Genomic DNA, 23,748 nt, shown 5'->3' with positions numbered 1-23,748 from the left:
TTTCTACAACATGTTTAAGAACTAGTGCAATGCAGATCCAGCCCAACAGGCAGTATTATGGAACTTTTGTCCTGCCCGGAGCACTTTTTGTATACTTCAACGTCTGCAGTTGGCCTCCAGGAATGTTTTGAACCCAGAGCCACCTGTGCTGTTTGGAACATAATCTGTTGTGATATACATGGTCTAGATGCCTCTTACAATATATCTTTACCCTACCTGTCCAGGATGTGGCTATACAGAACCTGTTACTTTTGCCTGCCTGCCTGCTACTGGGGGTTGTGGGGGACACAAGTTCCAAAGTTGAATTATGTTCCAAAGTTGAATTATGACATAGATGCATTGCTAGTAGACAAGGATGATAAATGCTTAAGAGTACAGAACATTTAAGGGCAGCAGAAGGGGAAAGGTGGTTGTGTTACCACCACCACCACCACCAATTTTATTTTAATTCTTACTATGATTACAAATTAATGGGTGCAGAGGGCTGGAGAAAAACCTGTCTTCACTGGAAGTGACAGGTTTGTAGAATTGAATTAATTCACACATCACAAGGTCACCTGACATCACCAGCCTTTTAATCAGTCACCTGACATGTCCTGACATGTACCTTGCAGTTGCACTTGAATATTTTGTAATGTGGTGATGGCTGGCACTTGCTACCTCAAGACGAAGGCTTGAACTAACAAGTTGCCCAGTGTGGTCTAAGCTTGTAACAACATGAAGGATACATTCATAAAAAATATTTTCACTCTGAAACTGATAAGGCAAAATTTATCTTGTGATAATTTACTGTACTCAAAGTAATATATAAATCTGGCCATAATGAAAAAGTTGCCATGGGGGAAGCTAGATTATTTTTTGCTCTGAAAAGATTATTAAAAAATAATTGACTGAACAATCAATGGGATTGCTGTAGAATAATTGAATATTATTCCTTGCTACAGCAATGAGCAGGCTCTAGAAGTGCTTGTAAATGTAGTGCCATAGCAACATCAGGCACTGGCAAAAGGAATAAAGAGAGACCTACCTACTTCCCAGTCTCTCCAGAAGAACACCAGCAAGCTAGATGGTAGGGATGTGCGAATTGATTCAGATACAAAATGATTTTTATCCGAATCTAGCTTATTCAGGTGATCTGTTGACAGAACAAATCACCTCTGTGTTCAATTGCCCAGATTTGGGTACAAAACAAATCACCCAGATTTGGACCTGAAAAAATTTGGAGATTTGGACCTCCATTTTGTGGCCACAGTGGGTTGGGTGGTAGTGCCCAAAGGGTGGAAGCTACCACCCAAATTTCAAAGAAATTGGGCAAAGGGGTGATTTTTAACAATTCTTTGAACTTCACACATCTTTAAGCTTTCCCCCTTAGGGAATAATGGGGATTTCAGCAGCCTTATAACTCCACGTGGGGGGCACCAGGGTGGCCCAGAGCAGGTCGTGGTGGGTGGTAGTGCTCAATGCGTGCAAGAAAGCTACCACCCAGATTTCACAGAAATTGAGCAAAGGGGTGAATTTTAACAATTTTTTTGAAGTTAGCATGTCTTTGTGGCAGATTTGGGGCAAAAAAGGGGTTCTGGGGACAGAAGAATAGGTCAGGTGGTAGTGCCCCAAAGGGTGCCTGCTACTACCCATATTTCAAAGAAATTGGTGAAAGGGGTAATTTTAATGTGGTTTTTTTGAAGTTGGCGTGTCGTTAAGCTTCCCCCCCATAGGGAATAATGGGGATTTCAGCAGCCCCATAACTTCCCATAACCAGGGTGGCCCAGAGCTTCTTTGGTGCAAAATGATGACTGAACTTGGAATCCACTCTCATTTCCCACCAAATAATCTATTCTCAGAACACCTCAAACATTGAAAACAACAGAACCCAGTACCCCATGGGCTTGTCCCACCCCATGGGGGGTGGTTGTCACCCTATGTGCACTACACCACAACCCACTCTGGGTGGTAGCAGGCACAACCACCCAACCTTGGTGCAGCAAAAATGGTTCCTCCATTCCCCACTCCTTGCACGCATTCTGTTGTTGGGTAACTCTTGGTTGAGTTAAGAACAGCCTCCCTGCCCAATGGCTGCTCTGGATGCCAGCCTTTTGTTTTGTTTTGTTTTGAAAGTGGAATGTGTGTTAAACACATTCCCAAATAACGTGTTTACGATTGTGGTGCAGGATGGAATAATGTTTATTGCCAAATACAAATTAATGGCATCTGAAAAATCACAATGTTTTTGTAACATCCAAAACATTGTTAGGGTGTAATTATACCACTATCATTAGTCTTTCAGATCCTTAGAAACATACCCTGAATAATCTCTGCAGATATATGAACATCTATGCCTTCTTTATTAAACAATTAGCTGAATTTTTAACAGTTTTTAAAAACATACAGCAGCATTAAATTTAAACTGGAATCTATTTAACAAAATGAGTTAAACTGTTCTATATAATGGGCTTGAGTAAGCTGACATGCTTAATTAGTTTTATCTGTTTTACACACTAATCTATTTGTTCCACCAACTTACTGCACATTAATAATGCTAAAAATGATTACAGGGGCATTAGTAATCTTATCACTAGAATTGGAATATGACTCTATTGAAGATTTAACAATGAATCTGATAAAGGGGTTGTCCGGAAGAGTTTTTCAAAGTGCTTTGGCCTTCCTTCTCAAATTTTCATCTATGCTTCCTCCAAGTCCCACTAAAAGAACTGTGCAAGCCACACACACACCCCGCCCTCTACCTGGTTGTTAAGGCTCCAGAGAACTGTCTATTAAGGCGCTCACAGGGCACAGTTCTGGAAGTTCTTGAGCTTCAGAGCAATGGAGCTGTGCAATCCCTGAACATGATTGGCCAAGCTTAGGGAAGCTCCCCCACCTCATTGGACTAAAGCTGAGGCAGATGCCCTTTGTTTATTCTCTGTAATCTCTTCTTTCAGCCCCTGAGACCAGGAACAGCGCCAACCAACCCTGCCCTCCCACCCCCAACCCCAGTCTTAGTTACATAAGCTGCTGAAAGGGTTTATGAAGATTACATAAAGGTACTCTGCTAACTCCAACAAATCTGGTTGCTCGAGAATTGTACAGTTGCTCGCACAACTCTTGGGGACATATTTGTGGGAGGTAAAGAGCACTTATGGGGAAGGAGAGCAGCAAAAATTGCTCCCTACCCCCACCTTGCACATACTCTGCTGCTCAGCAGCACTCTACCTAACCATGTATTCTAACCATGTACTCTAACTTCTGGTACTCTAACCCAGGGATCCTCAGCGTTGGGCCCCCAGATGTTATTGGACTTCAACTCCCATAATCCCCAACCAAAGGCCACTGGGATTTGGGATTATGGGAGTTGAAGTCCACTAACATCTGGGAGCCCAACCTTGAGGATCCCTGCTCTAACCAATAACCTCTTGATGAAAAGCAAAATATAAATGTACCAATACTTGATTTGCCTGAATCCAAGACTAAGTTTTTTCCTAAGTTTTTTAAATATTAGAAATCAGGAGGTTGTCTTAAATTTAGAGACCTGTTCCTTTCAAATAAATGCAGGTATAACCTCTATTTTTTAAGGGGCATCTTAAATTCAGAATCGTCTTTGATTCAGGTAAATACAGTAAATAAAATTTAAAAATACTTGCGTTAAGAGCAGCCTCTCTCCATGGGGACGCAATGATTCTGCACCCCCTTTATGATCAGTTAAGAGCAGGGTAGGCTTGGAATAAATTGAGTTATCCACGCTCCCCATTACTTTCTCTCTCTCTCTCTCTCTCTCTCTCTCTCACACACACACACACACACTCACTCACTCACTCACTCACTCACACACACATTCCTGTACATGTACTGAGTGAAGTCAACGGTAGGTTTCACTTGTTGGGGCACTAATATACTGATAATACTCAGCTGTGCGCCTCATTCTCAATAGCTCCTAGGGAGGCAGTTTGACAGCTGTGAAGAACTGAATCGATGTAAACAAACTGAAACTTAATCCAAAAAGACACACATTTTATTGGTTGGGAGCTTGGCTGAACTGGGAATAAGTCTATAACTTATTGTGGGTGGGGTTGCACTCCCCCTGAAGGAGCAGGTTCACCGTCTGGAGTGTTGCTTGATCCAGACTTCTTGAAGTAGGCCCAGGTGACAGATGTGCCTTTCACCAGTGCACCAGTTGCTACCATTCTGGAAAAGCCAGATCTGGCCACATACTCTGGTCCCCTCTAAATGGATTACTGCAACACACTCCACATGGGGCTGCTATTGAAAACAATTGGGAAGCTTCAGCTAGTTCAGAATGGGGTTGCTTAGTTGTTAACTTAGACAGATCCCTATTAACATATTATGTTCAGTGCATGTATAATTTGTGTACAGTACCCTGTGTACCGTGCACACACATACAGATCTGTACCGTTGTTCATGTGTTTTGTTGAACACATGTATAGCAGTATACTTCTTTTCTGTACCCTGCATGTCAGGAGGGCCTGTACTTTATTTTTAAAATCAACTCATGCACATACAAACATGTAGGGGTATGCAGAACTGGTTTGATTCGAATCGCCCCGGCCTCAAAAAAAGGCATCTGGTTTGAACCGGACTGGGCCCAGTCCGATACAGACAGGTTTGACCCAGTTTGAGGGCTGTGCTTGTAAAGGGGAATCTGGTGAGGATTCCCCTTTACAAGTAAAGGGATAGGGGAATAATTTAAAAATCTCCTAAGTTTGGGAGTGGGGGGGTGGCGAGAGGGTGCCTTACTGGCTTTGGTGGCAGCTCTGCTAAACCCTGCTGGCACTCCCACCCAGCAGAAGTCACATAAATGGCCTCCATGCATCTGCAGAGGCTGGAACCAGGCTGCCACCAGCCTGCACTGCAGGGGAGGAGCACCATCGGGGTTTAGAGGAGCCACCGGCAGCAAGGTACCCTCCTGCCGCTGCCACCCCCACCAGCTGCCCTTATAAAACTTTTAAAGGATTCGCCCAGCAGTGTTCCCTCTAACAGGGATTCCCACATGTTATTGACTATAACTCCCTGCCTCCCCAGCGGCAAGAGCGTTTGCTTGGGGATTATGGGAGTTGAGGTCAACAACATCTGGGAATCCCTGTTAGAGGGAACATTGTCCCCCATGCCTTTGCTTGTAAAGGGGAATCCTCACCAGATTTCCCTTTACAAGCACTGCCCTCAAACCAGTTCAGACCAAGTCTAATCAGTTCAAACTGGTTCAATCCAGTTCAACTGAAAGGACCAGACCACCAGCCAATTCAAATTCGAACCAAACCCAGTTCTGTGCACACCCCTACAAACATATATATGTGTGCAGTTACCTAAACACACATACCTCATGATGTCTGAATGGTGCTCTCATTGGGAGCATGGTACATGCTTTCTGCTAAGTTTGTACTGGTTGCCTGTATGCTTCTAGGCTCAATTCAAGGTGCTGGCTCTTACCTTTAAAACCCTGAATAGTTTGTGGCTAGATATTTGCAAGACCACTTTCTCTTGTGTTTATCCTCCCAGTATGTTTACCCTCCCAGTACATTAATCTGAAGCTCTGCTGTAGGTGCCAGACTTGTCTGAAGTTCAGTATTTATTATTTCATTTTTATTTATCATATTTTTATACTGCCTGGTATGTAAATCTCTAAGCCTGATATGTAAATCAGTAGGCAAGAGCAGGGACCTTTTGGTAGTGGACCAGTTGTCTAGAAAGCCCTCCATGTGGAGGCCGGGCAGGTAGATATTTGCTAAACTAACTCCCCTTTTCTATAAGCAGTTGTGTTGTTAAAGGGGCCATTGTTGTACTTGAAGTATTACGTTTTGAATGTGGGAAGTGTTGATTCCAACGTCCATGTTGCTGTGAATGAAGCGTATTGGATGAACTTGGGCAGCCCTGTTTAAAATACTGCAGACCTGCAGACCTGAGGGAAGCAGCAGAACAGCTAATACTGTTCTGCAAGCATAGCAATTTGGATTGGTGTTGTGGCCCCAGAGGGGGGAAAAGAGTATCAAAACCCAATAAAATTGTTTTGTGTGTGCCAAACTACCTATATGCCTCCTGTATGCATTCAAGACGGCTAACAATAAATCATGAGAACAAGTTCAAAACTATAGAGCATCAGGCAGGAAAGAAACAAAATCAACATACCATAAATTATAGATAAAACAATTTAGGCAAGTTAAAAACTGTTCCAACAACCTCTCTGTCAAGCACAAACAGTCATCAAGTGATTGACAGAACAAAAATCCAGATAGAACAAAATTAAGCTAACCATCCCAAAAGCCCAGTTTGATGGTTTAGCTTTCACATGCACCTGTAAGAAAATTAAGAAGGTGCTATGCTGATCTCCTTTGGGAGTTAATTCCACAAATGTGGCAGAACCACACAAAAGGCCTTGTTTCTGGTAGGAATCTGCCTAAACGCCCTTGGCAGGAGTGCCTAGAGAAGGATCTAAAATTATCTCAGCTGCTGGACAGGTTCACATGGAAGCAGGCAGTCCAGTTGCATTACACAAAGCTGTTGACAGCACAGAACTGAAGTAGGACTGGAGACAGTCGCCTATGCCATGATTTATTTATTTATTTATTTAGATTTATATGTTGCCCTACTCCCATAGGACTCAGGGCGGCTTACAAGCAATAACATACACAGCAACACAATTTTATAAAATACATCTTACATAATGTCATAACCCCAACCCCATACAGTACTCATTCCACATGACATAGTTACCATGGATTACAAGATCACTCTACGACTAGCTATCTCAGCGACCGAACACCCGATGGAACATTTCAGTCTTACATGCCTTATGGAAAGCCAACAACAGATCATGGAGAGCTCTGATATTATCCGGGAGACCATTCCATAGAGCCGGGGCCACCACTGAGAAGGCTCTGGCTCTCGTTGATTGCAGTTTAATATCCCTAGGGCCCAGGATCACCAAGGTATTACTTGTGGCCGATCTCAGGACCCGGCGAGGGACATATCGAACAAGGCAGTCCTGGAGGTATGGAAGGCCCATACCGTGTAGGGCTTTAAATGTTAAAGTTAATACCTTAAACCTAACCCGGGACTCAACCGGCAACCAGTGCAGCTGAAAGAGCAAAGGTGTCACGTGCTCACCAAGGTGCCTTATTTATTTATTCAGTTTTCTATACCGCCCTTCCAAAAATGTTTCAGAGCGGTTTACACAGAGAAATAATAAATAAATAAGATGGATCCCTGTCCCCAAAGTGTTCACAATCTTAAAAGAAACATAAGATAGACACCAGCAACAGTCACTAGAGGTACTGTGCTGGGGGTGGATAGGGCCAGTTACTCTCCCCCTGCTAAATAAAGAGAATCACCACATTTAAAAAAGGTGCCTTTTTGCCAAGTTAGCAGGGGTTAGCATGTCAGTGAAATCCTCAATTCACCTCATTTTTGGTAGTAATCATTTGTCGTAGCATTGCAATTGAAATGCAGCATAGATGGATACTACAGTACTGAGATTGCATCTATGTATATCTATAGACTCTGAACCTTAATCAGATGTTTCGTAAGTGGCCATTTGTCCTGGCACCTTGGGGTGAATAAGAATTGCCCACAGGCAATAAGGCATGCACCCTTTTGGAAACTGAAAGAGATGTTGCTCTTGTTTCATTCTGTCAGACCATCAACCAGACTAGATTCCACTAGCAATGCCACTGCTGTATGTGATGGTTAGTTGCAATGATTCCAGAATGCTGCTGGAAAGCAATGCCATCATGAGTTTATTTTTCCGCCTACTCCCTGACAGGCAGATGGAGTGCAGACTCATTGCCTGGAACCTTTTGGCCTCCACATTCTTGTTTACTAATACATATTCTCTTCCTCACTCTTTTGCTCCTATTCCTGGTCTACATTCTCTCCTCATTTCCCCTCTCACATTTTTCCAGGAACAAGGCCACCTTTCCCCCCTTCTTTTTGCTCTTTTGACTGTCTCCCCAAATCTATATCATTCCCCACCTCCCACCATTACAAACTCAAAACCAATTAAATCATTTGTGCTGTTATCAACAACTAAGTCCTACCACCAAAGGCTGGGACTGAGGGCTGGGGGTCGGGTTGTTCCAGGCCTTTTTGCAGCTATGTGTTTGGGCTCTCTTGAGTGGGATGGTGCATCCATCAGTCCCGGGGCAGCTATTACAGTAGTGGTGGAGAACAGAAGATTTGGCGCTGGCAGAGCAGCTGGCCATTACAGGGAAGAAAAATAAGCAATTTAGTAACTGTTTCCACTTCCAACTGCCTTGTCAACTCTCAGGCCTCAGGGAGCAGCTACAATTACTAGGGGAAATGGGCAGGGCGGGGTGGAGTGGCTGTGGTTCATAAGAATACCATCACCCTTACTAGGGCCCTTGTGAGACAGTTGACTTAGATTGAGTGCATATTTCTGAGGCTGGGAACTAGGGATTGATTGGGGATTCTGTTGGTGTACTGTACAACCCGCTGCCCAACTGACTGCCTAACTGAGCTGATGGAGCTGGTCTTGGTGTTGGTGTTGGTGTTGGAGTCTCCCAGACATTTGGTACTGGAGAACTTCAACATCCACTTTGGGGCTGGCTTGTCTGGTGGGGCTCAGGAATTCATAGCGGCCATGAAAACTAGGAGCCTATCCCAATTAGTTTCTGAACCAACTCATGTTGCCAGCCATGCACTTGATTTGTTATTTTGATCAGATCAGGGGGGTGTTCCATGGGTGGGGGATCTGGTGGTTTCCCCATTGTCATGGACAACCACTGCCTGGTTAAGGTTGGTTTCACAGCCACACTCCACCCCTGCAGGGGTGGTGGACCTATTAGAATGTTCTGCCCAAAAAGGTTGCTGGACCCAGGAGGATTCCAAAAAGCATTAGAGGGTTTTGATGTTGGTCCTGCCAGTGATGCTGTCAGTGCTCTGCTGGGAACCTGGAATAGGGAACTCACCAGGATAGTAGTCATGGTTGCTCCTTCCGACCTGCTTAAAAAATGGCTCCTTGGTATACTGAGCAAGAGGCTGAAGTGGTTGGGTAGGCGACTAGAATGCAAGTGGAGGAGAACTCAGTGTGAATCTGACAGAATGCAGCATGGGACCCATTTGAAGGTTTATGCAGTAGTGGCGCATGCAGCAAAAAAAAGATCTGTACGCATTGTGTCTGCAGGTTCATGTTTGGCAGAGCTTTCCCAGGTAGTGAGGAGTTTAATTTCTGCTCCTTTTTAAAATCAGTCCCTGGATTCGTTCTGCTGTGACGACTATGTTTTAATGGGTTCTTTGTGGACAAAATCTCCTGTATTCGGTCCAACTTGGACTTCACCTTTTCTGCAAGGTCTGTGAAGGAGATATCCAACAATCCCTCTTAGGTAGGATCAGTTTCAATCTCCAGAGGATGTGGACAAGCTGCTTGGGGCGGTACAACCTACCACTTGTTCTCTGGATCCTTACCCAACTTGGCTGCTTCTATCTAGCAGGGAGATGGTTGGAGGTGGCCTCAGTGATATCATAAATGCATCACTGAGGGAGGGGAGGGTGCCTCCTTGTCTGAAGGAGGCAATGGTTAGACTGCTTCTTAAGAAGCCTTCCCTGGACCACTTAGAGATGGATAATTACAGGCCAATCTCCAATCTCCCTTGGTTGGACAAGGTGATTGAGAGGGTGGTGGCCGACCAGCTACAGGCAGTTTTGGAGGAAACTGATTATCTAGACCCATTTCAAACTGGCTTTAGAGCTGGCTATGGGATTGAGACAGCCTTGGTCAGCCTGGTGGATGACCTTTACCGTGGAGCCAACAGAGGGAGTGTGATTCTGTTGGTTCTTTTGGATCTCTCGGTGGCGGTTGAAACCATCAGCCACAGTATCCTTCTGGATTGCCTGAGGGAGTTGGGGATAAGGGGCACTGCTTTACAGTGGTTCTATTCCTATTGGGTAGATTCCAGATGGTGGAACTTGGTGACAGTTGTTCCTCAAAACAGGAACTGTTACATGGATTCCTCAGGGATTCCTCAGGGCTCCAATCTGTCACCAATGCATTTCAATATCAACATGAAACTGCTGGGTGAGGTCATTTGCAGGTTTGGTGTTGGGTGTCATCAGCATATTGGAGAGAGAGAGAGAGAGAGAGAGACATACACATACATGTTGCATACTTCTCCTTTTCATCTTTATCATCAAGAAATTGCGCTCATTCTCATTCTCACTCCCCCAGAAGGAGCAGGTGTGCAGCTGGGAGTACTCCTGGACCCTGCCATGGCCTCCTCTGTTCAGGGGGCTGCAGCAGTTTCCCCCCAGCCCCCCCCCCAAAAAAAAAACTTCTGGTTGTTCCTTTCCCAGAATCCTTTAAAAGGATCAGAAAGTCTGAATGGGATCTCCCAGCTAGGGCACGGCAGGTTCCCAAGACCCCTAACATAATACTTTGCCAGACATGAACGCCCTCAAGATTCCCATCGCAGGCCTGCGTGTTGCGTTCTTGTCATCTTCTGCGGTCCTCCCTTCCAAAAGGGAAGCAGGCCCCAAAGCCCCATGCAACAAGTGTGTGGAGGTGACCTTATGTAAATCCTTTGAGACCTCAGCAGTGGCTTTCAGAGCATCTTTGACCAACTCCGTTCTTTAGAGTTGTATATATGTGGGCAGAGGAATTGGCCTCCACAGAACTCGATCCCGAAGCCAGTCTAGGGTGGTTCGAAGAACATAGCCTTATCAGCCATGCTACTGGCAGACTCTTCTTTGGACGCTGTCCAATTTTGTTCCAGGGCCATGGCTGCCAATGCCATGGCCAGCTGGAATGTGTGGTTACGCAATCGGGATGTTGACACTGGGCCCCAGGCGCAATTGACCAGATCTGCCTTTTCAGGGGGGAAACTGTTCCGCGATCCATTAGACAAGATCCTAGTGGAGACTAGGGATAAGAAAAGGGCTCTGCCTATGGCAAAGAGAGAGGATCACAAATTCAAAGTTCCACAGCCCTCCCGCCAAAGCACAGTGTCTTCCAAGTGCCACCATTGGGTGGGGAGTGTAAGCCTCAATGGTATTGCCAGAAGTCCAACTGTAAAGGATTTGCGTGTGCACCCTCTGAGCCATCTACCTCTCCTGCCAATGTCCCCAGAAAACAGTCTTACTGACCAGAAGCATCCTCTGACTGACTTCTAGGTGGGAGGATGCCTTCTTCAATATGCCCATCAATGGGTCACATCCATCTCTGATCATTGGGTCCTGGAAACTGTGATGAAGGGCTACTTTCTAGAATTCTCCAGGAATGCCCCTATCAAAGTTCATTCCTTTGCAACACTAATCAGATCCAGAAAAACACTGGGCATCTATACAAGCAATCCAACATCTGGTTGAGATCAACACCATAGAACTGGTTTTGACTCCTCAGATCTGCTCCTGGGTCTATTCCATTTTTTTCTTAGTGCCAAAGAAGAATGGGGAAACCAGAGGGACCCTGGACCTGAAGTGGCTGAACATGTTCCTCATGAGGAGGCATTTCAGGATGGAGACACTCAAGTCCATTCTGGAATACATTCACCAGGGGGACTTGCTAACATCAATAGATTTGTCCAAAGCCTATCTTGATATCCTGATATGGAGGTGGCACCAGAAGTTCATTCAGTTCAGCTATGGTGAAAGCCACTTTCAGTATAATGCTCTTCCCTTTGGATTGGTGTTGGCTCCTCGGGTCTTCACCAAGGTGCTGGTGGTGGCACATCTTCGCACCTAGGGCATCTTCCTGTATTCTTACCTGGACAAAATCCTGGTGAAATCCTCATCCAGGGAATAGGTCTTGAGGGATGTCCAGTCTACCCTGGAGTGCTGGCAGGAACACAGTTTTGTGATTAACTTGGGGAAGATTTCCTTCCCAGAAGTTATATCATCTGGGCATGACAATAAGGCTTCATCAGGTCTACCTGACTCAAGAGAGACAGCTCAAGATTGTTGGCTGTAAGGTCTCTCAGGATTAAGAATGCCGCTGACCTTATGGAGATGGCCAGCCTATTGGGCATTATGGTTTCGTGTCAGAATTTGGCACCTTGGTCCCATCATCATGCATGACTTCTTCACCATCTCCTTCTCCCCTTCCAGGAACAGTTCACCCTAAGGTCTTGTCTTCATATTCCTGTGATGAGGGTGGTGTGTTCATCTCTCGACTAGTGGCTGCAGGAGGGTTGGCTGGTGGAGGGCACCAGTCTTCAGTTGCCAGACAGCCTGATGATCACACAGTCTGACCAGGTGGGGAGCACACATGGGAGACAGGACTGCACAGAGTGTCTGGTATGCAGAGGAATCCAAAAGCATCCATTAGTTGGAATTGTGGGCTGTGCAGCTGGTACTGCTAGCATTCAAGACAGTGGCTCAGGGGTGTCACGTTCTCATCAAAACCAACAACCTGTCCCCAAAGGTGTATGTGAACAAACAGGGAGGCATAAAATCCAAGGTCCTGCACAGGGAGTGCAGGACCTCCTGTGTGCTGCTACTCTAGGCAGAACAACATCTACTATCAATCATGGTGGAGCACTTAGTGGGAGTATCGAATGTGTTGGCGGATTGGCTCAGCAGGAATTCAGTGGTGGAGTTGGAGTGGACAGTATCTGGCGTTGTTCCACCAAGTGGTCCATCATGTCAGTCTGTTCACTGCGGACGAAAACACGCACCAAGACCTCTTCTTCACATGCCTCCCATGCCCTCAAAGTCTGGGAATTTGATGCATTGTCTCTTCCTTGGCCATGGGGTCTTTGTATGCCTTTCCTCCAGTGCCTCTTCTTCCCCAGATGCTACTGAAGATATGGTGGAGCAGGTGGAGGTGGTTCTGAGTGCTCCTCACTGGCCTTATCCATGGTTTCAGGATCTCTTGCACCTAGCAGTCCACTCCACGCTGGGTGGCAGATTCCTATGCACCTGGATCTGCTGACCCAGGGTGGCGTCCCACCCTCAGTCAGACCTTTTCAGCCTTACAGCATGGCGGCTGAGCAGGAAGGCCTCAGCATAATGTGTTACTCCAGTGAGGTGCTCCACACTCTCTTGTCATCTAGAAAGGCTTCCACCAATAAGGCCTATGGGGGTACATGGCAGGCTTTTCAAGCTTGGTGTGCCTCTCACATTAGGTTCGGTTGTGCTGCAGCGGTCCAGAACATCCTAGGGTTTTTACAATCTGGCCTCGACAAGGATTTGAGCACCCTCAGATATCAGGTCGCCATGCTCAATAGTGTTTTGGATGCCAGGGGGCAGCATGAGGTTTCCTCACATCCTCATGGTTGGCATCCTCAAGGGGGCTGCCTTGCTTAACCCCCACTTTGGTCCACTGGTTCCCTACTTATTTATTTTATTTATTTATTTTATTTAAATACCGCCCTTCCAAAATGGCTCAGGGCGGTTACAATTAAAACAAACCAACAGACTTGGAATTTTAACTGGGTGCTCTCAGCCCTTGAGTCTATGGCCTCTTGTGATCTTCAGGTGTTGACCCTTAAGTCTGTTTTCTTGGTCACCATCACATACGCACATAGGGTATCTGAGCTCAGTGCCTTCTTGGCTGACCCATAATTGTGCATTTTTCATAAGGACAAAGTCGTTCCCTCTTTATCCCTCCTCCCTCCTGATCCCTGCTTTGTTCAAAAGTTAATTCTCTTTTTCAGCAGTCACAGGACTTGTGCTTTATTACCTTCTGTCCAAATACTGTTCATTCACAGGAATGCAAGTGGCATTTCCTAGATCTTCGGAGAGCCCTTCAGTTCTGTCTGTATCATATGGCTGCACTGTGTAAAATGGAGTCTCTGTTTAAGTTAGGGGAAGGCCTCCTATGGGCATTATGGCCCATTCCTTGCGGGGAGCAGCCACTTCTGCCATGGTGAAGGGCAATTTCCCCATGGCCAAGATCTGTAGGGCTTCCACCTGGGCCTCAGTTCATTCCTTTTCTAAACATTACAAAACTGGTTGTTGTTGTTTCATCTTCCAAGGCAGATGGGTTTTTCAGAAGGTGCTTTCTCAGTGACATGCTGTGCCTCCCCACTCTGGGATGGCACTACTAAATCCCATATATGGAATGTCCTCCAGGAGCCTTTGGAGAAAGCGAAATTCTTACCGTGAATTCTGGTTCTCTGAGACACTTGGCGGGCATTTGGCCTGCCCTTGTTCAGTACCTGGGTTGGGACTAGTTCCTTGTTTCCTTCTGTGCATGGTTTTTGTTTTCACTAAAGCTTATGACTTCACCACAGATGTGGGGGTGGTTGTTAGGGCTTCCTGGGGATGTTCCCTCTGTCGCCCTTCTGCCTTCATCCTCTTCATTTTGGTTGGGTTTTACTCAACCTAGTTGTTCTTCAGTTTTTGTTCCAGGTAGTGAGTTCTTGGGTTAATTCCTTTTTCTACAGTGGATGGTGAGGGGTGCCTCTGCTTTTCCAGTCCAGTCTGGGGAAGGTGGTGCGACCTCTCCTTCTGGAGGAGTTTTCAAGTTTGACCCTGCCTATTGCTCCGAAGGAGGGGCCTAACCCATACATGGAATGCCCTCCAAGAATCTCAGGGAACTGGAATTCATGGCAAGAATTTCCCTTTCACAAACTTTACACCCCCACTCTGACATATCATGAATAGATGATAAAAGCTGTGACTAAGTCTACCAAGATTGATCTATGTGCTCCAGCAGTCCTTATCCTGGTAAAGAGCTGCCCCCATGAACATCTGGATTTTCATCCCAATACTCTATTGAAGTGAATGGATGTGTCTTTTGACGCAAATAGTGATGCACATCTGCACCCAGGGCACACAAGTTCTTACACATGACAAATTGCCTGTGACTACAGCTAAATCAAGGTTTGGAGGTGGGGGGAGCTCATACATCAATTCCATGTGCTTGTAACTGAGATCTTTTTGTGCCATTTAAATTTTTGCCCAACACTACAAAGCCTCAGTGTAGAAGAGAAAGCTAAATAACAATTGGCCATCTTTCTTTTGTAGAAGCACCATCTGTGCAATATCAACAATCAGAGGGTGTTAGCAAGAGCTGTTCATTTACCCACTTTGCATTCAATGCAGAATTGGCACTGTTTGATAACGAATGCACCCCCTTTGTTTAGCAATCATGATTCACTGTACTTATAATTTAGCGATCACAGTGTGCTTAAGCTCCACTAATTAATGTTGCAGCTGCATTCCTAGTTTATGCAAGAAACACATTTATAGTTGTTATTAAGTTCTTTCAGCACTTCACATGCCAGAAAAGAGTAAGTTTTAACCCTTCTGGAAAGTTGCTTGAAGTAGAGCTTGTGTGGTAAAAGGACTTGCCTTGTAATGAAAGTTACAAGGTTTCCTGTGTTACCCAGAAACAAAACTGTTAGCCTGTGCAAAGCAGCCTTGGTTCACTTTGGAGACCACTGGAACTTCCACACAGTCCCCTGTTTCAGCTTTATTTTGAGAGGGCTTGCTTTGCTTTGAGCTGAACCGTTTGACAGCTCAAAGCTTCACTCCAGTCCCCTCACCTCACCACACATCCCTCAAACTATGTATCAGGATGAGTAAGAGCCATGAGAAAGATCTCTATGCTTCCCCTTCTGCAGCCACCTCACATGGCTTGACTTTTTAAAGGACTTCCCCCCCCCCTTTTCCCCTAAAATCCTGGGAATGGCACTGGAGCACCTGGGATTTGTGGTCTTTTCTGTGGCTGTAGCCATTGCATCCACAACTTTCACACCGGGCGGGCAAGTCACCATACAGTCTTCATGCCCATCACAAAGATGTCTCTCTATGCCTCTAATGATCAAATTGCCCACTACTAGGAGATCTGGTTTATGTGCACAGGAGATCAGGATTAACTGTCACTCATTTCTCTCACTGGGGTCTCTCACTGAGTGTAAATACATCTAACGGGCACAACACATATGACAGTGGGAGCCACAAGCCCCTTCTTTTTATGTTTTGAACTCCTATTTTGCGGCTCCCAAGTGGCATCTATAATGTCAAACATTCCACATTATGTGGATCACTTGAATCGTGTGGATACTGCCACACTGGCATTAGTGGCCCTGATGTGGTGTTAACATGAGAGAGTAGAATCCACATGATCCAAGCCACCCACATAATGCAAGACTTAGTCATGGACAGTGGGAGCCTTGTTGCAAAGGTCAGGTGAAACAAATGTACATTATGAAAAGTGGGTAAAGCAAGATCATGAGCCATTGTCCTGCTATAATACAGTATGTGAAGCATGCTTTATAATGGGCTCATTCTGAGTGTCAGAAAGTGAATACATTTGGATCAGCTTGGTTTCTAAATCGGTATCAAAAAGACAAATTTGTAATCGTTGAATGAAGTTCGATCCATTTTGATCCAACACTAGAGTGCAGACAGAGGGAAAGCTGGAGGAGGAGGAGGAGAGACTCCACACTTAATTTTTTTTGTGGGGAAAATGAAAAACACTTGGGGGGTGATAAAAGTCAGTTTGGAGGGGGGAAATCAGTAGGAACATAGGAACACAGGAAACTGCCATATACTGAGCCAGACCATTGGTCTATCTAGCTCAGCATTGTCTTCACAGACTGGCAGCGGCTTCTCCAAGGTTGCAGGCAGGAATCTCTCTCAGACTATCTTGGAGAAGCCAGGGAGGGAACTTGAAACCTTCTGCTCCTCCCAGAGCAGCTTCATCCCCTGAGGGGAATCTCTTGCAGTGCTCACACATCAAGTCTCCCATTCAGATGCAACCAGGGCAGACCCTGCTTAGCTATGGGGACAAGCCATGCTTGCTACCACAAGACCAGCTCTCCTCTAAAATGAGTGAAGGAAGGTAAGTCCTCAAATGCTTGCAAGGAGATCTGCACCCTTGATCCAATGAGCTATTACACAGTTGGTCCACACAGCTACATTTACAGTGGTCAGAGCACAACTGCTTGCATATCTGAACCAGTCTTTAGACACAGCAAGAACACATGGAACTCTAAAGAGGGCCCATTGTTGGATTTGAACCGTATTCTTTGTGGATCTCTTGGTCAAGGCCCCAATTTAACCCTTCAGAATTTATGGATGAAAGATGCTGGAACAATAACTAATTAAAAATTATCCTATTGGCATGGTGCTGGAGTCAGCAGTTTTGCCAAAATGTACATCTTATGGAGAGAGTGAAATAAAGCCATTCTTTAAACTCCTTGAAGAACTGAAGTGCTCCTAGCCTTGCTTGCTGTGCTTTCTATGCAAATAGATGCATGCATGCATCTTATGGAGAACTTTTAAATATTACAAAATCTCATTGCTCTCAGCACAGACACAAGCATCTTTGTTGACAGTTCATTGACTAGAACAGAAAATTATGTAGTTCCCTACTCTAAAATATGTCTGTAGAGGAAAAGCCATATGGTCCCTTATTTTAAATGTATGTGCTTATTTGCTATGAAGGCACTCAGGTGTATATTAAAGATGGATAAATGGATATTTTCTCCTTCATTTTGTAAGATACTCCTTTCATTTTATGTGTACTTTGGAAATCTGTTTCATTCCTTTCAGGTTAAGTTGCTTTGAATATTTTAAGTGCACTGTGTGCAGAAAGAGCTGTTGCCCACAACAAAAGTGCTTGCCACAACAAATCAGTTTATTTTCAAGACACTCCAGTATTGCTTGCCTTCTGGCTGATACCACTGCTTTTCCACTTATCTTTGCAGAATGGACTGGCTCTAGTTTTGGTGTCCCTTGGCATGATACCCTAAGTGGGGCCTCTTTCCTTCTGGCGGCCCCCTCCATGGCACACGCAGAAACATTTTCTCCTCCTTCTTCTTGTCCTAGCTGTCTCTCAATCAGCTGCCAAAGCAAGAGGGCAGGTGGTGGCTGCTGCTGTTTCTTTTTGCCATTCTTGATCACTCACCCAGCTAAGTGGACAAGCCGTGATGGCAGAAAAGAGCAGCTGTCTCTGCCTGTCCAGACCCTTTGGGTAGCAGAGGGCCCAGAGGGTCCAATCCCTCTGAAGGTTGGGAATTGACAATGGACTCTGCTGAGGTTCTGGGGCCTTGGCAATTGCCAGGCCTGAATATATCTGTTCATTTGTTTAGCATATGTACAGTATATACCACCCCAAACTAGCGCCTTTGGGTGGTATATAGATGGTTGCTTTGATCTGAAAGGAGGAAATATGCATGGCAATTTCTGCAAGCATATTTATACATACAGCCTTGGTCACAGTGTATTCAGTTCAGTACCACTGGTAATCTATTCAGAAGGAGAGAGAAAGGAAATCTGGAGTAAAGCTCTGGGTTCAGTCTTCCCCTGAACAGGTTATTATGACAAGTCATAATAAGACAGAGGCTGAGTGCATACATGTTTCTTCCTGTTGGACTGGAACTACTGTCTGTAAAGTAGAGCGTTCCCGATGGTTGTGCTGCAACTAGAGGCCAGCCATGCTTGTAAACCTCTAGGGTGATTTAAAAGACTGTGTTTTCCTCAAGGCCTTTTCTCTGCTATTCACTTGTGTTAGATTTTTGTACTCTGCTGCTTTTTAGCCTACTTTCCTTAAGGAAAGTAAGCTTATGAGACCACCCAGCTTGTGTGTGTGTGTGTGTGTGTGTGTGTGTGTGTCTAACAATTTCTCAATGCCTGGACCAATATGAACCAAATTGGGTACAGTTGTAGGGACACCTCAACAGCTTAGTTTGTGATGATGTCATCCACCCCAATTCAATATGGTGGATGTGTGAACATTTGAGGCACAAGTGGGCTAACTTGTGAACCTGCTAACCTATTTGAACCAAATTTGCTACAGCTGTAAGGACACATAGGGATACCTCAAACACATTGTTTGTGATGATGTAATCCACCCCAATTCAAGATAGAAGACATGTGACCGTTTGAGGCACAAGTGGGCTAACTTGTTAACCACCTAACCGATTTGGACCAAATTTAGTACTGTTGTAGGGAAACATAGGGACACCTCAGTGGTGTAGTTTGTGATGATGTCATCCACTCCTTTCAAGATGACAGATGCATGAATGTTTGAGGCGGAAGTGCGCTAACCTATGAAGATGGTATATCCATTAAGATTATAGTGAAATGAAAATAGGCAAGTTAGTTCTTGCCAGAACATCTTGTTTATAGTAAAAAAAAAATTATACAAGTATGATTATACTATCATAAAGCAATAATAATAAATAGTGGCTCATAATATTGAATCTGTTGTAGTCTGCTTTCAAGTTATGGTTGTTTACTGTGGGGTTTTTGTTTTGTTTTTTGTAAATCATTTTGGGTGTGGCTTTTTAAAAAAAAGTAGAGTATAAACATCTATAAATAAATATTTCAAATTATAGGACCCTCTGGAGTTCCAGTAACATTTGAACTATGTTAGTTTGGCAGCACAGTTCATTGTTGTAGTTGGTTCACTTTGTCAGATGCATTACTAATTAATATTTTAGACAATCTAAATGAATCCTCTAATCATATTTTTCCTTCCATTTGTTGGGTATTTTGAATATACTGTATGTGTAAAGCATATAACTTTCTTCCTCTTGTGACAGGGACCTCCAGGAGCAGCTGGTGCAGAAGGAAGGCAAGGTGAAAAAGGTGCAAAGGTAAATTGTCTGTGTTTTATGCTACCAGAATAGCTTATGGTTTCTGCTTTTAAAACACTGTGTCCAACACCCTGACTAAGGAAGGACAGGAGGGGGCAAGGTAAGAAGAGGCTTGGTCTTTGCCAGCTAGTCTCCTCCGTTTCAGCCTGGGAGATTGATTGTTGCCTCCCCCTCCCCCACACCTGCCTGGCCAGAGGATCAGCTTGTTCTGTTCTGCTCTGCTCTTGCTTGGCTGCCTTTGTTGGAGCTGTGGGCTTCTGTTCCTGATTGCCAGATTAGCAGCACCTGGAGGCATTAATTACCATCAGCTAAGTCTTGTCTCGTGAGAGGGGAGGCTCTGGGTTTGTGAGGCTTAAAAGGCAGGAGACATGCCAGAAGTGCAACCAGTGCTGTGGCTGGTGATAGGCAGCCAGCCTGTAGGTGGCCACCAAAGGGGGCCAGCCTTCAGTGTGAGGGACAAGTCATAGAACCCTGGAAGGGGAAACAGCTATTAGATATGATCATTGCTGATTTCCCTTCCCCTGTAACGGCCTGCTGACCTGCCAGCTTTACTTCCTCTATTCCTTCCCACCACCAGAATAGCCACCCCATAATAAAACACCCCCATCTCCAGACAAACCTGGACACGTAGACTAATCTCATCCAAGACTCACACAACAGAAGCCATATAAGCAACAGCTTCATCTAAAAACAGCCATAAAATAATATATTCTGCCCCATTCCTCAGTCCAGCACTGAATGGCCTGCAGTGGCTGCCTGATGGGGGTGAGTGAAGACAGGATTGAGCCCCTTACCCCCTACCTTCAGCCAGCAGGCTAAGGTTTCCTGCCCCATCCCATGAAGGCGTGAAAACAGGAATTTACAGTACTGTGAATAAAAATTCCAATTTTCTCTGCAGCTGAAGTCTTCTTTCCCTCTCTGATTGGTATCTCTAGTATCAAGAAGAAATAGTATGGGACAATTCACAAGACAAAGAGTCATGTGGTAGTTATCAAGCAAGAGGCTTAAGTTGACTCCTATTGATGGACAAAATGTCCTCATGACAAGAAAGCTATGTTCATAGTATCTGTAGCACACATCATGCTGTATTTATCATTATCGCATAAGAAGCAGGGTTCTGTGAATTGTCCCTCAGGACAGAAGTGCAGGGTTAAGTATACTATGAGAAAAGAGGAGCAAGACTATGTGAACAGACAGCATTTGTTCTAATTCTATTGAAAGTGAACTAACCAGATTCCCATTCCACTTTTTCTTTGGAAAAAAATGAATAAAACTGTTAATTAGAAAAGAAAAGAACATGTGAAGTAGTCCCTTCTCCCCTCCATTTGAGACCAACATGGGTATCTACATGAGAGGGAAATATGGAAAATATGTTTTATATAAATTGGTTGTATTATATATTTATTTGTTAAATGTTTATACCACCTAACCCAGTTAATATTTGATTGATATATGTTTTATAGGGTGAACCTGGTTCAGAAGGTGCTCCAGGAAAAACAGGCCCAGTTGGACCTCAGGGTCCAGCAGGAAAACCTGGCCCAGAGGGACTTCGGGGTATTCCTGGCCCTGTGGTGAGTGCATTGACGGATTTTACCCCCTCTTCATTTCTCTCTCTCTCTCTCTCTCTCGTCATATACTCTTAGAAAAGAATGCTGATTTCTCTCTTTCCTGTAGGGAGAACAAGGTTTACCTGGAGCACCAGGACAAGATGGCCCACCAGGTCCCATGGTGAGTACTATTTTAAAAAAAATAATGCACCCTACCTTATGGATGCCACCAAATTCCTGCCAAGTGGACATTTCTACTTGGTTGTGTCCAGAGGGATAGCCAAAATTAGTACTCCTCAGCATACCATGTTCTCCTATAGCTCTCTTGATATGCAAATCTGTAAACCATTTGAAATATCCAGTAGAGAAATATGTAGGGCATAATCTACCAGGAGATTGTTCAGCCTTGCACTGTAGAACATTCTGGTTGAATGTGCCATTCATCTTATTTCCCTGACCTTGAAGTCTGCTCTCATTATTTGAGTGAAATGGTTTAATTTTTCAATAATTTCAATATTTGCATTCATTTAGATCATGCTGTGAATACATGCTAAAAACAATGGTCACAATGATGTGCAGTGTAAGACGGATATTCCTGTTGCGCCAGAGCTGCTGTGTATGTCAAAGCCAGCCCTGGCAGTGTTGCAAAAGAGTGCTCTTGTGCAACTACCCTAAACAGAAACATGTATTTGTGGTACACTAGCACTGCACAAGTGCACACACACTGTTTTAGGTAGCTGCTCAAAAAATGCTCTTGTGTAACACTGCCAGGACTGTCACGTGCACAGCAGCTTTGGTGTGTCAGAAATTCCAGTGTTACACTATGTGTCACGTTCGCCAAGATACTTAAAGATACATGCATAACGGGAAGCCAGAGATCTCTTTTCCAGTGTCAGTGACTCCTGCTTCTGAATCTGTACATTGAAGGTTACAGCTGAACTTTCCCTCAGATCTAGTTCTCACACTTGGCTGGATACATCTGTTGGAATCAAGGAAGTCACACAACTGGCCTCTGCAAGTCACACATGAGTGTTTGCTTGAATGTGCTTTGGAAAGGTGTTTTAAATTCCTGAGAGAGAAAGGAGAGCAGTTGTTGGTCCTCCCCCCGTAATGTATAAAACCTTTCTCCATTAGTTATATATCTTTGACAAATACTGTAGATGTGGGCTTCAGGTTATATCTAGTGGACTGCATTTGCGAGCAGAATACCAAACCCTTGATAAAGTAGAGTGGCAAAACTCACTGCAGGTGGAACATTGTGTTCTGCATCTCAGAAGCCTTAAAATGCACCACCACTATTTTCCTTTTCACTTTTTGCTCATGAATTATGTATTTGCATTTTGCATCTAAAGATATCCTGAAGAAGAAATGAAAAAGAAACATACTGAATAGTATTTTTTGCTCACGAAGAGCTATGGCTCTTTTGAATCTGTACTTCACTGAAAGGGTCATCGCTAATAATTGATAGCCACACCATAAATTCACAGATGTCCACTTCCAGCAGGCAATCAGTAGTCATAAGATACTGAGACATCTTAACCCCCTATCCCTGCCACTCACACTGGCACAAGCACATATGCCGTGAGTAACATACTGTAATAGGTGTTAATAAACTGACGTATTTTTCCTGGTATAATTTTCTCTGAATAGACTAGAGGATATTTTCCATATTATTCAGTACAAATTAAAACCTACCAGTAATATACTTTCTGCAAATTAGAAAATTTTAGGTGGAAGTTTTTCCCAGCCTTATGTATTGGGAATAAAATGTAGAAATTACTGGATTTGAAAAACTACTTGGTAGTGAGGAAGTCTTCATATATTAACTTCCTTGTCCTAATATTTCTTGTTCAGTAGCCGTTCAAATAACTTTAGTCTCACTGTTCTTCAGTAAATGTATGGGTTCCCCCCTGCCCCGATCCCAGCTACTGCAAGAGAAGTTTCTCAGTAGCATATTTCACATGCTTCTAAAGACTAAACTGAAACTTTATCAAGGAGAGCTGTGAGTGAAATTCTGCAAGGTTTCTACTATGGAACCTGTTCCAAGCATTCATTTAGTTGTGAGTATGCTGGCAGGAAACATCTGTTCTGTGTAATCCGGACGCAGTTATGGGTATGAGTTTACACTGTAGTCATCAGGAGAAAAAGAAAACCTAGGCTGTGATCCAGAAATCCTCAAGTGCAGAAGCTACACACATACTGAAGCATACAGGAATCTTCCTTCCTCTCCCTTGATGAATATTTGATATATGCTGTCATCTGTGACAGCTCTGATCACATGCTTGGGGGTACCAGGGGAGTAGCATCTACCATACCCCACAGATGGTCAGAATTTTCAAGGGGGGTAGTGGCAATCATATGTTGTTGCTATAATGGTTTGGGAAAACGGCATTGGTGCTGGATGTAAGGGTTTTCCCCCTACAAGGCATTTTTGTTGCCATTGCATCGATAGGACCAGTCTAAAAGAATTATCTAGGCATGCAAGCCTGTTTCCATAAGTAGCTTTCGCTTGATGGATAGAGGTTGGGGTGAGGTGGGGTTTATTTTCCCATAAGGAAAATAAAACTTTTTAAAAAGCATCAGAAAACTGGTTTAAATGGCTCATACATCAGTGAGCCTCCTCGCTACTACCGGAGAAACTTTATATGCCATGTAAAATGGATTCAATACCATGTCTACTATTAGTGCAATGA

The 23,748-nt window shown here is 44.4% G+C and overlaps 1 protein-coding gene across 5 annotated transcripts in view; it reads left to right on the top strand.

Moving 5' to 3' along the window:
* Positions 1-23,748, top strand: part of COL11A1 (collagen type XI alpha 1 chain) — a 382,842-nt gene that overhangs the window by 340,609 nt on the left and 18,485 nt on the right. For 4 of the 5 annotated variants that reach the window (XM_053249173.1, XM_053249172.1, XM_053249174.1 and 1 more), the window contains 3 exons: positions 19,455-19,508; positions 20,972-21,079; positions 21,183-21,236. In XM_053249173.1, coding sequence (XP_053105148.1) covers positions 19,455-19,508; positions 20,972-21,079; positions 21,183-21,236 — 216 coding nt within the window. Of the gene's footprint in view, positions 1-6,915; positions 6,995-19,454; positions 19,509-20,971; positions 21,080-21,182; positions 21,237-23,748 lie in introns of those variants that run through there. The other variant, XR_008306906.1, reaches the window with a different exon arrangement.

The sequence above is a fragment of the Hemicordylus capensis genome, chromosome 4 (assembly GCF_027244095.1).
Source record: "Hemicordylus capensis ecotype Gifberg chromosome 4, rHemCap1.1.pri, whole genome shotgun sequence".
Taxonomy (NCBI): Eukaryota; Metazoa; Chordata; class Lepidosauria; order Squamata; family Cordylidae; genus Hemicordylus; species Hemicordylus capensis.
This window is presented reverse-complemented; position numbering and strand designations above follow the sequence as displayed.